Below are 13,415 nucleotides of genomic sequence, written 5' to 3' on the forward strand. Positions count from 1 at the left end.
TACGAACTTAACACTAGTAGTTCAGATAAATGTTTGGAGGCACGAAGGTGATAAGAAATCGTGCCATTTTCATATTGGAAAACCGAACATCAAGCCACTTTTTGCCGGCCGGTCCAAATTTGAAATTTCCAGTTCTGACGGAGTGGTGAGTGAGCCGTAGCCGCCGACGAGACGAGACGATTAGATGACTCTGCAAAGCTTCTTAAAAACCCTAAAGACAGCTAAACAGACTTATCCATTCTCAATCTACAAGCTCCTCCTTAATTCTTCCTCTATAAACCAAACTCTTGATTCATCGGAAAACCCACTCTCCGATCTCAATCTCTCCACCTTTCGCCGTATTTTATCCGACCCAGATATCAAATCATGGAAATGCATCTCCCTCTTCAATTTCATCCTCGAAAACCCATCTCTTTTCTCATTCCAACCTGATCTCAGAACTCACTTGTCTCTCACTTCCCGTGTTTTGTCGGAGAGGAGATTCTCAGATGCGAAAGAACTCTTGAAACTTGTGGCTATTGACGACATTCTCAGGTACCCTTTTAAAGTAATCGTCTCTAGCTTTGTTGATGAGTGTGGTTGTGAGACGAGAGTTGTTGCTAGGTTCTTTAATTCGATGCTTATGGTTTATTCAGACAATGGAAAGTTTGATGAAGTTGTTGAGGTTTTTGAGTATATGAAGAACAATGAGGTTAAGATTGATGAAAAGGCATGTACTTTGCATCTGTTGAATCTCAAGAAATGTGATCAGATGGAATTAGCTAGAGATTTCTTTCGTTTAATGGTTGAGTCAGGGCTAGATGTTGTATCTGTGTACTCTTTGACGGTTGTTGTTACCGCGTTGTGTTGCAATGGAGAGATCACGAGAGGAAGAGAATTGGTGGAGGAGATGGTTTTGGTTAAAGGGATCAAGCCTAATATTGTTACGTTTAAGTCGATGATAGATTGTTGTGTCAAAAGATGGGATTTTGAAGAGTTGGATTTGATTTTAAAGTTAATGGAGAAGGAAAGTGTGACGCTTGATCTCGATAGTTACAAGGTTTTGATTGATGGGTTTACTAGTTATGGTAAGCTTGAAGAAGCAGAGAGGTTGGTTTCGACTATGCATGATAAGAAGCTGAGAGTAGAGACTTATCTGTATAATTTGATCATGAATGGGTATTGTCGGTTCGGACTAGTGGAGAAAGCGTTTGAACTACACAGCGAAATGAGTTCTCGAGGTGTTACTCCCAATAAGGATACGTATTGGGTGTTGATGAATGGACTTTGTAAAGCTGGGAAAGTGTGTGAAGCGATTAGTTTGTTGAACGAGTTGCGAGTAAATGAGTTTGAGATTGATAAAGAAATGTATATTGCATTGACTGAAGGGTGTTACAGAGTAGGAATGATAGATAAATCTTTAGAAGTGGTGGCTGAGATGATTAGGGAAGGGTTCATTCCCGACGCTACGATATGTGAAAGATTAGCTGATGCATTGTTTGAAGTAAACCGGAAAGAGGCACAAATGATGGTTACTTTGTGGTTAAGAGTGGCGTCAAACCAAAATCTTGTTCTGAATTTGGTCCGAAATGAAGATGACACACATGTGCCCTACCAAGTCTCCAACTACAAAAACTTGGTGTCGAAGATATGGTAATCTAGCTCAACTAATACTCAAATATGCAAATGAAGTATAGTGATGTGCACAAAGTTGGTTCTATACCTCCAAAAGATGCATATGTAATATACATTCTTTGAAAGATTAGTGGTTCCAGATGAAGATGAAAGCGAATGGTGATGATCAAAAACAAGGTGGAGAAGGATTGATGAGGACAATGAACATGAATTTGATTAGGTCCATGTTGCTGAATCTTCCATGACAACCGAAATAAGATCGAGATTTCTTGAAGATTGAAGGTAAATCAAAATTTTTGAATCTCATAACCTTTTTTCCTTTTTAATTCTAGAACTAGAGAACCCAATATTAGCCTATTCTATTTACTTTTTGTTCGAATTTGTTCAAACTTTTCAAGTTTGGAATTTAAAATGGGTCAAAATTATTAACATATTTTTTTCTAAACTTGTGGGATCCGAACCAAATAAAATTTATCAACCTAAATTCATATTCGGCTCGGTATAAAATTTTCTATAGCGCTCTTACTATTACAAAATTAGTTTGGTTTCACGTTGATGAATTTTTGTAACTCAACCGAATTAATCTTGATTAATTGTTATTTTCAATTATTATATAAAATTAAGAAAAAAATATCATATTTATCATAAAATAATCATTTTTATCCAAAATTGTATCAAAATTAAACTCGACCCAAAAGAAATTTTGGATATAGTTTGGATAATAATAAATATTAAAATCGATTGTCCGAGCTTGTAAATTGAAATTGTTTACATAAAAAAACTATAATCGTAACGAAACCGTTTTATTATATCTCAACTAGATTTAAAATAACAATTTTATATAATTTTTTACAAGGAAACTAAAAAATTCAATTTGGAAAAAAATTATAAAATAGAGTTTAGGAAATAAGAATGTTAAACCAAATTTTATTTATTTATTTAAATTTTAGTATAATGGTTTGTTTGATTTTAAATTGATTTTATTGATATTAGGTGTTATTTTACCTTTTACTAAAAGGCCAGGGTTTAAAAATTCATAAAAAAAAGTGAGGTTTTTTTTACCCATTTTTCCCTCTATTTCCTTAAAACATTCACACATATCTTTTTTTAGTGGTTCACATTTAATTTTTATAAATCATAACATAAAACTATCTATATATCAATTAAATAGTTTATATGTTGTTATTTCTATTTCTTTATATTTTTTAGAAATTATAATATAATTATTTTTATTAATATTAGTTTTAATTGATATTCATTGGGATTGATACAAAATAATAAACTAATATTTTTTAGTTAATACAATAATATAATATTTTTGTTTAAAATGAAATTTTAAAAATTCAAAATTATGTTATGACCATTTTTATATTTTTAGTCAACATTTTGATAAAATTATAATAGTTTTGATATATTTTTAGTCAACATTTTGATAAAATCTTGTATAGTTATTATTATTTTCCCTTATATATAGATTTCATATCTTCATTATTTTCCTTAATAACATTTCTTATATTATCTTAATTGTGATATTTAAGAAAACATAGCTCTTTGATTGTATTATTCATTATAGATTGCATTGCGTCTGAAAAACCAAAAATATTATTTGATATCAATGTCTCTTGCAACCACAATGATCGCTATCTTTCTTCAAATCATTACATATTTTCTCTTTACCACCACAGCCTCATCACCTCACGGCTTCACTATTGACTTGATCCACCGTCGTTCTAATGCATCTTCTTCTCGAGTCTCTAATACTCAGGCCGGATCACCTTATGCTGATACAGTCTTTGATACGTATGAGTACCTGATGAAACTACAAATCGGTACTCCTCCTTTCGAGGTCGAAGCGGTCTTAGACACAGGAAGCGAGCTCATATGGACACAATGTTTGCCTTGTCTTCACTGCTACGACCAAAAGGCTCCCATATTCGACCCTTCGAAATCCTCAACCTTCAAAGAGACAAGATGCAACACACCTGACCACTCTTGTCCTTACAAGCTTGTCTACGACGACAAAAGCTACACCCAGGGAACCTTAGCGACCGAGACAGTCACAATCCATTCCACTTCAGGAGTTCCCTTTGTGATGCCTGAAACAATTATTGGTTGTAGCCGCAACAACTCAGGGTCAGGGTTTAGACCGAGTTCTTCGGGCATTGTTGGTCTAAGCAGGGGTTCTTTATCCCTCATCAGTCAGATGGGCGGGGCATACCCAGGTTTTATCTCTTACTGTTTTGCTGGTAAGGGAACTAGTAAGATCAATTTTGGAGCGAATGCTATTGTGGCAGGAGATGGGGTTGTATCAACTACTATGTTTGCCAAGACCGCGAAACGAGGTCAATATTACCTAAACCTAGATGCGGTCAGCGTTGGGGACACCCGCATTGAGACAGTGGGAACACCCTTTCATGCCTTAAATGGGAACATAGTGATAGACTCTGGAACCCCTCTCACATACTTTCCTGTGAGCTACTGCAACCTAGTAAGAAAGGCAGTGGAACGTGTTGTGACAGCGGATCGAGTAGTTGACCCGAGCCGCAATGACATGCTTTGCTACTATTCAAACACCATAGAGATCTTTCCGGTGATCACAGTGCATTTTTCTGGCGGTGCGGATCTTGTCTTGGATAAGTACAATATGTATATGGAACTGAATAGAGGAGGAGTTTTCTGTCTGGCTATTATATGTAATAATCCAACACAAGTAGCTATCTTTGGGAACAGAGCACAGAACAATTTCTTGGTGGGTTATGATTCTTCTTCACTGCTGGTTTCTTTCAAGCCCACCGATTGTTCTGCATTGTGGAATTGAAGAAACAAACCAAGAGAGTCTCTTTTCGATCTTTATTATTATTTTCAACTTCAGTTTGTTTGGTTTTTTTTTCCGGTTAACTTCAGTTTGTTATTTATATTTTTCCTAACAATAAAAGCATAGAACATGGATATGTTTTAATGAAAAATATGCAAAGTTACTTATAGGCGCTTGTGTTTAAATTTATATTTCTAGGCATGGATTGGATGTTTTGCTTAAAGATTAGCACCTTCCAGTACATGTTTCTAGGAAGTGTGAAGTTTGAATGTGCAAGAGATTCAAACTTGTCTAGCCTTCTTAAGAATTATTTTTATGTTTCCAATCTTTGCAAGTTGATTAAAACATATATTAGCAGATAAAAAATGTTTGGTCGCATACATTAGAGTCAATAGCATAAATAATTTCTTGGCTCCGAACTGGTGAAAACTGAAACGGGTAAAAGTCTCATGTATAAATTTTACATATTATAGAATAATTAAAATTTTGATTGTTAACGTGACCAAATGTTTAGTTAGTATAGCTTTGATTATTTGGTTGACTTTGTCTCTATCACTCTTGGGAAAAAAAAGATCAAACTGTTGTTTGAGAATGGAAAATACTCTTTGGGTATCTTACCAATGAATATATTAAGTAGTGAAATTCTTCACTTAAATTAAATTAAATATATTAATATTATATATTATATTGGTGAGATAGCCACAGGTATCTCATAAATGGAGATGATTTTATGGCAAGAAAATTAGGTTATCCAAAAACCATATCTATCTAAAAAAGTTTATTTTGCATTTTGGGTTCATTAACAATAACTTTAAACTAAAAATTCCAAGATATTCTACATTTTTGTAGGTGATCATCGAATTTCCGTTAATACAAAGTAAATAAAAGGAACAATGTAAAACCCGAAAACAAAAGTAAAACTTAGTTGTAACAAAATGTAAAATTCCCACAAGTTAGAGTGTTAGACGTAATGGAAATAACAAAATTGGACGAAGTTGACAAAATTGGAAAATTAACAATAACCACAAAAGCTCTAACATGTATAAATATGTGCATGAATGAAGAACATTTCATTGTGCCTAAAAAACCAAAAATATTATTCGATATCATAACATGTTTTCTCTTGCAAACACAATGATCGTTCTCTTTCTTCAAATCATAACATGTTTTCTCTTTACCACCACAGCCTCACCACCTCACGGCTTCACCATGGACTTGATCCACCGTCGCTCCAATGCATCTTCTTCTCGACTCTCTAATACTCAACTCGGATCATCACCTTATGCGGATACCGTCTTTGATAACTCCGTGTATCTAATGAAACTACAAGTCGGTACTCCTCCTTTCGAGATCGAAGCTGTCATAGACACCGGAAGTGAGATCACATGGACACAATGTTTGCCTTGTGTTCACTGCTACAAACAAAACGCTCCCATATTCGACCCTTCGAAATCCTCGACCTTCAAGGAGAAAAGATGCCATGACCACTCTTGTCCTTACGAGGTTGATTACTTCGACAAAACCTACACCAAGGGAACCTTAGCGACCGACACAGTCACAATCCATTCCACTTCAGGGGAACCCTTTGTGATGGCTGAAACTATTATTGGTTGTGGCCGCAACAACTCATGGTTTAGACCTAGTTTTGAGGGCTTTGTTGGTCTAAATTGGGGACCTTTATCGCTCATCACTCAGATGGGCGGTGAGTACCCAGGTTTGATGTCTTACTGTTTTGCTGGTAACGGAACTAGTAAGATCAATTTTGGAACAAACGCTATTGTCGGAGGAGGTGGGGTTGTATCAACCACTATGTTTGTCACGACGGCGAGACCAGGTTTCTATTACCTAAACCTAGACGCGGTCAGCGTTGGGGACACCCGCATTGAGACACTGGGGACACCGTTTCATGCCTTAGAAGGGAACATAGTGATAGACTCTGGAACCACTCTCACGTACTTTCCTGAGAGCTACTGCAATCTAGTAAGACAGGCAGTGGAACATGTTGTGCCAGCGGTTCCAGCAGCAGACCCGACCGGCAATGACCTGCTTTGCTACTATTCAAACACCACCGAGATCTTTCCGGTGATCACAATGCATTTTTCTGGCGGTGCGGATCTTGTCTTGGATAAGTACAATATGTTTATGGAATCATATAGCGGAGGACTTTTTTGTCTGGCTATTATATGTAATAACCCAACACAAGAAGCTATCTTTGGGAACAGAGCACAGAACAATTTCTTGGTGGGTTATGATTCTTCTTCACTGCTGGTTTCTTTCAAGCCCACCAATTGTTCTGCATTGTGGAATTGAAGAAACAAACCAAGAGAGCCTCTTTTCTTTTCGACCTTTTCTATTATTTTTCAACTTCAGTTTGTTAGTTATTACTCCCAAAGAGTGTCATTTTAGAGTTTTGCACACAGATTAAGAAAACATTAAATTTTTTGTTTTTTTCTAAACAAAAACATCATTAACTATGTACCTAAACATAATCTGCCAAATAGTAAAACAATATGCAGAATACTAATAGTCATAAAACATAAAAAATCATTAAATTTTGCATTGAAAACCTAAAACGACACTCTTTGTGAAACAAAAATAAAACCTTAAAACGACACTCTTTATGAAACGGAAGGAGTATATTTTTCCTATCAATAAAAGCATTGAACATTCATGGATATGTTTTAATGAATAATATGCAAAAGTTGCTTACTCGCTTCTGTTGAAATTTATATTTCTAGGCATGGTGGGTTGCTTAAAGATTCTAACTAATGTTGTATTGGCAAATATTACCACCTTCCAAATGATAATTAAGTTTGTAGAAAAACAGAATAAAACGTAAAATATCATATCCAAACCTCTTTAGATCCCTAGCTAGGAGCCACAGAATTCAAACTTTTTATTCCTTGTTTTAGCCATCTTCATTATTTTCATGTTTCTAATCTTTGCAATTTGATTAAAACATATCTAATAGAATTGCAGCCTTGCACATTCACTGAGCTTCCATAGAATTTTCATTTGAACAAAAGGTTAGATGTTGTCGAAACCCTAGGAATATCTTTTAACTCTTCGATGATCACCTCTTGATCTTCAAGATCGAACGGCGGAGAGATCGTTCTGGTCTTTACACGCTTAGAGTTGGCTAAAATGTATGTCAAGAATTCTTAGCGTTACAAGAAAAACATCGATTTCCTACGGCTAAAAACATCGATTTCTTACCAAAGAGTATTTGTAGGAAATTTACTTCGAATTTCCTAGTAACAATTTCGTAAGAATTTGGTAGGAAATTTCTTCTACCAAAATTTTGGTAGGAAAAATCCTATGTCTTCTTCTACTCTATCTCCATATCCTCTCCACTCGAATATCTCTAGCTGTAATGACAAGCATCCGGGAACAAGACTCGGTTGGTTCCATGAAAATGGAAGATCTTCGGGTTTATAGATATATTGCTGAGAAGCAATGATGGGTATATATTGAGCAAAATTTTAACTAGTATTTTAGTCCATCAAAGCTAGGACAAGAAGAGGAGAAAGATACGTACATAATCACCTACCAAAAATTATTTTAGTTTTGGAGCATTTCCAAGTAAAAGTAGGAGTGGTTCCAACCAGTATGATCCACATGGCCATATGCTTAAATTTTTAAGGCGAGAGAAGTTGATAGAAGTTTATGGTGGTCCAACGCATAACCTGGAACGAAACAAACACAACTTAAGTAGGTAGATGCAACAATGAACAAGAAAGAGATATAAATTATAGAGGTACGTACCATTGCATCAGACAAATACATATGAAGAGACAAGGCCAAATAAAAGGAAGTTAGAAAGCTATCATCAGGATACTCAACATCAAATGTGCATCCTCCATACAGGGCATATCCTCAACCGTTGGTCATTGCAGGAGCATCTACAACCAAACAGTTATGAGTATGATCTACTACATCATCGCTACTAGACCAGTAATTAATATACCACAAGTCACATAAAGAAGGCACGTTAATAGTAAACTTTTTCACATTGTCATCTTCTTGTCATCTTCTTTCCGTATCACAAACAAGATCTCGTGAACATGGCAGCTTGACCAGAGGAGCTTGATTTTTAGGTTAATCACCAAACAATCAACAGCTTTTGCAACAAACTTTCCGATATCAACATCATCAGTAGTAGGGCATTTTGGACCAAGTGCCATACATGTACAAGCTATCTATTATAGTGCCTTGTGGAGATGCAATGAGTTGTTAAGAAACAACCAAACACTCAGAGTGTAGTTACTAGTTACCGACAGGCCCGGCCCAAATGGGGTATGCAGAGGGGCAGTGGCCCATGGAACAATAGACTTTTGTAAAAGTTTAATATGAAAAAGGCTTATATCTAAAAATAACAAATTATAAATTGGCATGAACTTTCTAATAAATGGGCACAAAATTTACAAAATTATATTCCTTTTACATATAAAGGCCTATATATTTTAAATTTTTTTTAAAAATAAAGCAAAAGTTATTTACAAAATAGTCCCGATTTTAACCAAAAATTTGAAAAAATCTTTCAAAACAAATTAAGTAAAAAAATCCAAAATTTATTTTTTGCCCAAGGATCCAAATATATGTTGGGCCGGGGCTGGTTACCATCGTCCAAATATTGAGCCATCGTTTCGACAGAAACATGGTGGTCGTTACTGCCTCTTTCGTCGGGATAAGATCCAATATCATTACGAGCCACTCTTCTGGTAAAAACACTGATTATGTCTTCATAAACGGTCTCTTCAATTTTGTCAGCCATCTCCACGCCGTAAAACACAAGGAACAATTTGTTTTAGGTTTTATTACATGTAAAAGTAGCACTAAATATTTCAGCTGTGCCTACAAGGAAAATATTAAGAACGCTTCTGTCAAAATAAGAAGATGAAGTTGTAGAATAGATTTCTTATTATTCACGTAGATGGAGGCAATGCCTTATATACACATACATAGTTAACCTAATCGATCATATTTGAGTTATATGGGCTTAGGGGCTTTATCACAGCCCAACACCCTCCCGCAAACTGGAGTGTGGAGATTACAAACACCCAGTTTGACAAGAAATTCTTCAAACTCTCGTCGTCCTAAAGCCTTGATCATGATATCCGCGAGCTACGACGATGTGGAAACATGCTTTGTAGCTATGGTGCCGTTGATGATCTCGTCACGAACAAAATGGACATCACGACCCACATGTTTGGTGCGAGCATGATAGACGGGATTGGCAGCGAGACTAATTGCAGAGAGACTGTCCGAATACAACATGATGGGAGCGTTGACTTGAATGCCAAGGGCAGGAAGTAAAGCACGGATCCATAGAAGTTCACTTACCGTGTCAGCCATGGCACGATATTCTGCTTCAGCGGAGGAGCGAGAGACTACATCATGTTTCTTTGTTTTCCAAGATAAAGGAGAGCCTCCCAATTGAATGAACCAACCGGTTAAGGAACGTTTTGTAAGAGAACATTTGCTAAAGTCAGAATCACACCAACCCGTAAGAACCAAAGACGTATTTGAGCGGAGTAGAATACCTTGCCCTGGATTCGATTTAAGGTAGCAAACAACGCGAAGAGCTGCTTCCAAATGGGCCGGTTTGGGATCATTCATAAATTGGGAAAGAATGTGAATGGAATAGGAGAGCTCAGGTCTAGTTGTTCCAAGGTAAATGAGTCTACCAACAAGACGGCGGTACCGAGATGGATCAGAAATAGTATCACCCGAAGTTAAAGCCAGTTTATGATTCTGTTCTAGCGGATGTGATACGGGTTTCACGCCAAGCCAACCAGATTCGGTAATAATGTCAATGGTATACTTGCGTTGACACAAGTAAATACCCGCAAGACTTCTAGCAACCTCAATACCCAAGAAGTAACGAAGAACTCCAAGATCCTTCATATAGAAACAGGAACTCAAATACTCTTTAAACTCATTGATGACAGCAACCGACGAACCCGTAATGATCAGATCGTCTACATAGACAAGAACATGAAGTCTGATTCCTTGTCTTTCCATAGTAAATAAAGAGTAATCAGAGATATCCTGGATAAAACCATAGTCTTTGAGAGCTGAAGTAAGCTTAGCGAACCAACAACGCGGAGCTTGTTTTAAACCGTACAAAGATTTCCTCAAGCGACAAACTTTTGTTTTGTCATTTGTTCGAAAACCCGGAGGAAACTTCATATAGACCTCTTCGTCAAGATCGCCGTGTAAGAACGCATTATGGACGTCCATTTGATGAACTTCCCAATCAAGTGAGGTGACTTGCTGAAGAAAGGCGCGGATAGTAACCATTTTTGCAACAGGAGCGAAAGTTTCCGAGTAATCAATACCTTCAGTTTGATTGTTACCAAGAACAACTAGTCTTGCTTTGTGACGTTCAAGAGTTCCATCAGATTTGCATTTGAGACGAAATACCCATTTACAACCTAGAGCTTTCTTTCCAGGAGGTAAATCTTCTACTGTCCAAGTGCCAAGATTTTCAAGAGAAACAATTTCGTCAGAAACAGCACATCTCCAATTCTCATCAAGAACAGCTTCTTGATAACTATGAGGCTCATTTCCAGAAGTGATGGCGAGAAGATAAGCTTGATAGTTTTCCGAGAATTGGGAACTAGAGATATAGTTATCCAAGGGATATGGAGTAGCAGATGGGTATGGCTCATGAAGAAGAGTAGTGACATAATCAGCGAGTTTAACCGGAGGATTTTTTGGACGTTTCCCTTTGCCAAGAAGCTCAGGCTCAACCGTAGGAATAATCGGAGTCGACGAAGGAGAAGAAGAATCCGCAGCATTGGAGGATTTTGACTTGTTAACTTCTGTTGTGTTCTCAACTTGACTGAAATCATGATCAGAATCGTTGTCGGAAATGGCATCATCAACACTGTCAATAAGTACCGACGGAGCCGGAGAAGACAAGGATGGGACCGGAACAATAGCTAACGGGAGCGACGGTGATTCTGTAGGGAGAGGAGCCGGAGTAGATGCAGCGGGCTGCAAATCATCAAAATCAACGGATGGCGACGAAACAGAGGAAGGCAGAGTCGGAATGTCATTTGCAGTGATAGGAAAATGAAATTCAGTTTCTGTGAAAACGACGTCACGCGAAATAGAGACAACGCCGGTTTCGATGTTGTAAACTCTCCATCCTTTCTTTGCAAAAGGATACCCAAGAAAAATAGATTTGTTACTGCGGCTTTCAAATTTGTCTCCACCATGTTTTTGGTTATGTGCATAACAAATGCAACCAAATACTCGGATATGATTCATGGGAGGAGGACGGTTATAGATTAGCTCAAACGGTGTCTTGCCTAGAAGAAGTTGTGTAGGCGTGCGATTGATGAGGTATGCTGCAGTGAGAGCGCAGTAACTCCAAAACTCAACAGGAAGTCTTGCTTGGAAGAGAAGCGCACGGGCGACGTTAAGAATGTGTCTATGCTTGCGTCCAACACGACCGTTTTGTTGAGGAATACCAACGCAGGATGTTTCATGTATAATCCCGTGTTGAGCAAAGAAGGAAGACAAGCAAATAAACTCCGAACCGTTATCACTTCGAATCGTTTTGATTTTGGTAGAGAATTGCCTTTCTACAAGTGAGACGAAGTTCTTAAAGTGCGTAGGAGCTGCTTGTTTGGAGGGTAAGAGATACACCCATACAGCCCGTGAGTAATCGTCGACAAGTGTAAGAAAATAGCTAGAGCCGCAGATAGAAGGAGTCCGATAAGGGCCCCAAAGGTCACAGTGTACCATTTCAAAAGCAAAACTTGTCTTATTACTGCTCAAAGGAAAGGGATCCCTTGTATGTTTAGCACGAATACATATTTCGCATGTCTTTGAATCACAAACTGTTGGGCTGTTGCGCAGCTTCTCTTCAAGCCATGGAGGGTAGCCGGTTAGTTTGAAACAATTTTCAGCAAGGTGACCTAAACGACCGCAATTAGAGCACACTCTGTTATCGGAAGTGTCTCTGTTTTCATTGAAGCTTCTGGTCCGTGATGTGGTTTGAACAACGAAGCTTACACCATCATTCCTTTCTTCATTCAAACGACTCAATGCCTTTGATTCTTCGTCTTGAGTCAAGACATTGTAAGCTTCCTCGAGAGAAGGAAGTGGCACTCGAGAAAGAAGAGCTGACTTAATTGCTCCATAAACATAATCATCAAGCCCCATGAGAAACTGATGCAATTTGTCTTCTTCACGCTCTTTGCGCACTTCCTCCATGGTTTTAGCTTGTTGATAATCTGCCAAACTTCTCCATAATTGAGAGAGCTTGCCGTAGTAAGTTTCAATAAGCAAACCTTTTTGACGACAAGTTGCTAGCTCTGTTTTAAGGCGTTGAACACGCTGCCCGTTTTTAACACCAAAACGTTTTTGAATATGAGTCCAAAGTTCGTAAGAATCATCAAGATGAGACATCAAAGTTGAGATGCTCTCATCAAGTGTGAGTTTCATCCACGAGACTACCAAGGCGTTATTTGCAGTCCAATCTTCAAAATCCGGGTTCGTTGCTTCTGGTTGTGGTATGGATCCATCGGCAAACCCAAATTTCTTTCTAGCTTTCAATGCTAACCGGAAGTTAGTAGCCCATTCGTCGTAGTTGGGACCTCGTAGCAATGGTTTGGAGATCAAAGTGCCTGGATTGTCGTTGGATGTCAGATCATAAGGTGAGATTGTACGTCTGGTTTCAGCCCTAGCTTGTGAAGTGGTGCTAGCAAGAGCTAATTCCGTACTCATGACGAACAGAAGATTTGATATAAGTGTTTAGAGAAAGAATAAGAAACGATCTCTTGTAGCGGAAGGAGAGATCACAGAATCGATTACAAAACCCTTTAGAAGTTAGGTTTTGTGCTCTGATACCATGTCAAAATAAGAAGATGAAGTTGTAGAATAGATTTCTTATTATTCACGTAGATGGAGGCAATGCCTTATATACACATACATAGTTAACCTAATCGATCATATTTGAGTTATATGGGCT

At 37.6% G+C, this 13,415-nt stretch overlaps 3 protein-coding genes and 1 pseudogene across 3 annotated transcripts; 3 read left to right on the plus strand and 1 right to left on the minus strand.

Annotated features, from left to right (window-relative positions):
* On the plus strand, positions 1-3,384 carry LOC9315187 (pentatricopeptide repeat-containing protein At2g28050). Its single transcript, XM_002879074.2, is given in 3 exon segments — positions 1-1,514; positions 1,517-1,896; positions 3,300-3,384. Coding segments are annotated over 2 exon segments (1,386 nt in total). The 5' UTR covers positions 1-184; the 3' UTR covers positions 1,573-1,896; positions 3,300-3,384.
* LOC9315188 (aspartic proteinase CDR1) lies at positions 3,108-4,596 on the plus strand. Its single transcript, XM_021028146.1, has one exon. It carries the CDS (start codon positions 3,230-3,232, stop codon positions 4,430-4,432), a length of 1,203 nt encoding a protein of 400 aa, XP_020883805.1. The 5' UTR covers positions 3,108-3,229; the 3' UTR covers positions 4,433-4,596.
* Positions 4,597-5,500: 904 nt separating this feature from the next.
* Positions 5,501-6,826, plus strand: LOC110229114 (aspartic proteinase CDR1-like). Its single transcript, XM_021028147.1, has one exon. The coding sequence runs from the start codon at positions 5,543-5,545 to the stop codon at positions 6,737-6,739; it is 1,197 nt and encodes a 398-aa protein (XP_020883806.1). The 5' UTR covers positions 5,501-5,542; the 3' UTR covers positions 6,740-6,826.
* Positions 6,827-7,085: 259 nt separating this feature from the next.
* Positions 7,086-9,271, minus strand: LOC110229116 (annotated as a pseudogene).
* Positions 9,272-13,415: the final 4,144 nt, after the last annotated feature.

The sequence above is a fragment of the Arabidopsis lyrata genome (genome assembly GCF_000004255.2).
Source record: "Arabidopsis lyrata subsp. lyrata unplaced genomic scaffold ARALYscaffold_4, whole genome shotgun sequence".
NCBI classification, from domain to species: Eukaryota; Viridiplantae; Streptophyta; class Magnoliopsida; order Brassicales; family Brassicaceae; genus Arabidopsis; species Arabidopsis lyrata.

What these genes read in the sequence shown, in the direction of transcription:
- LOC9315188 (XM_021028146.1), top strand. Translation starts at nt 3,230, where the DNA reads ATGTCTCTTGCAACCACAATGATCGCTATCTTTCTTCAAATCATTACA.
- LOC110229114 (XM_021028147.1), top strand. Translation starts at nt 5,543, where the DNA reads ATGTTTTCTCTTGCAAACACAATGATCGTTCTCTTTCTTCAAATCATA.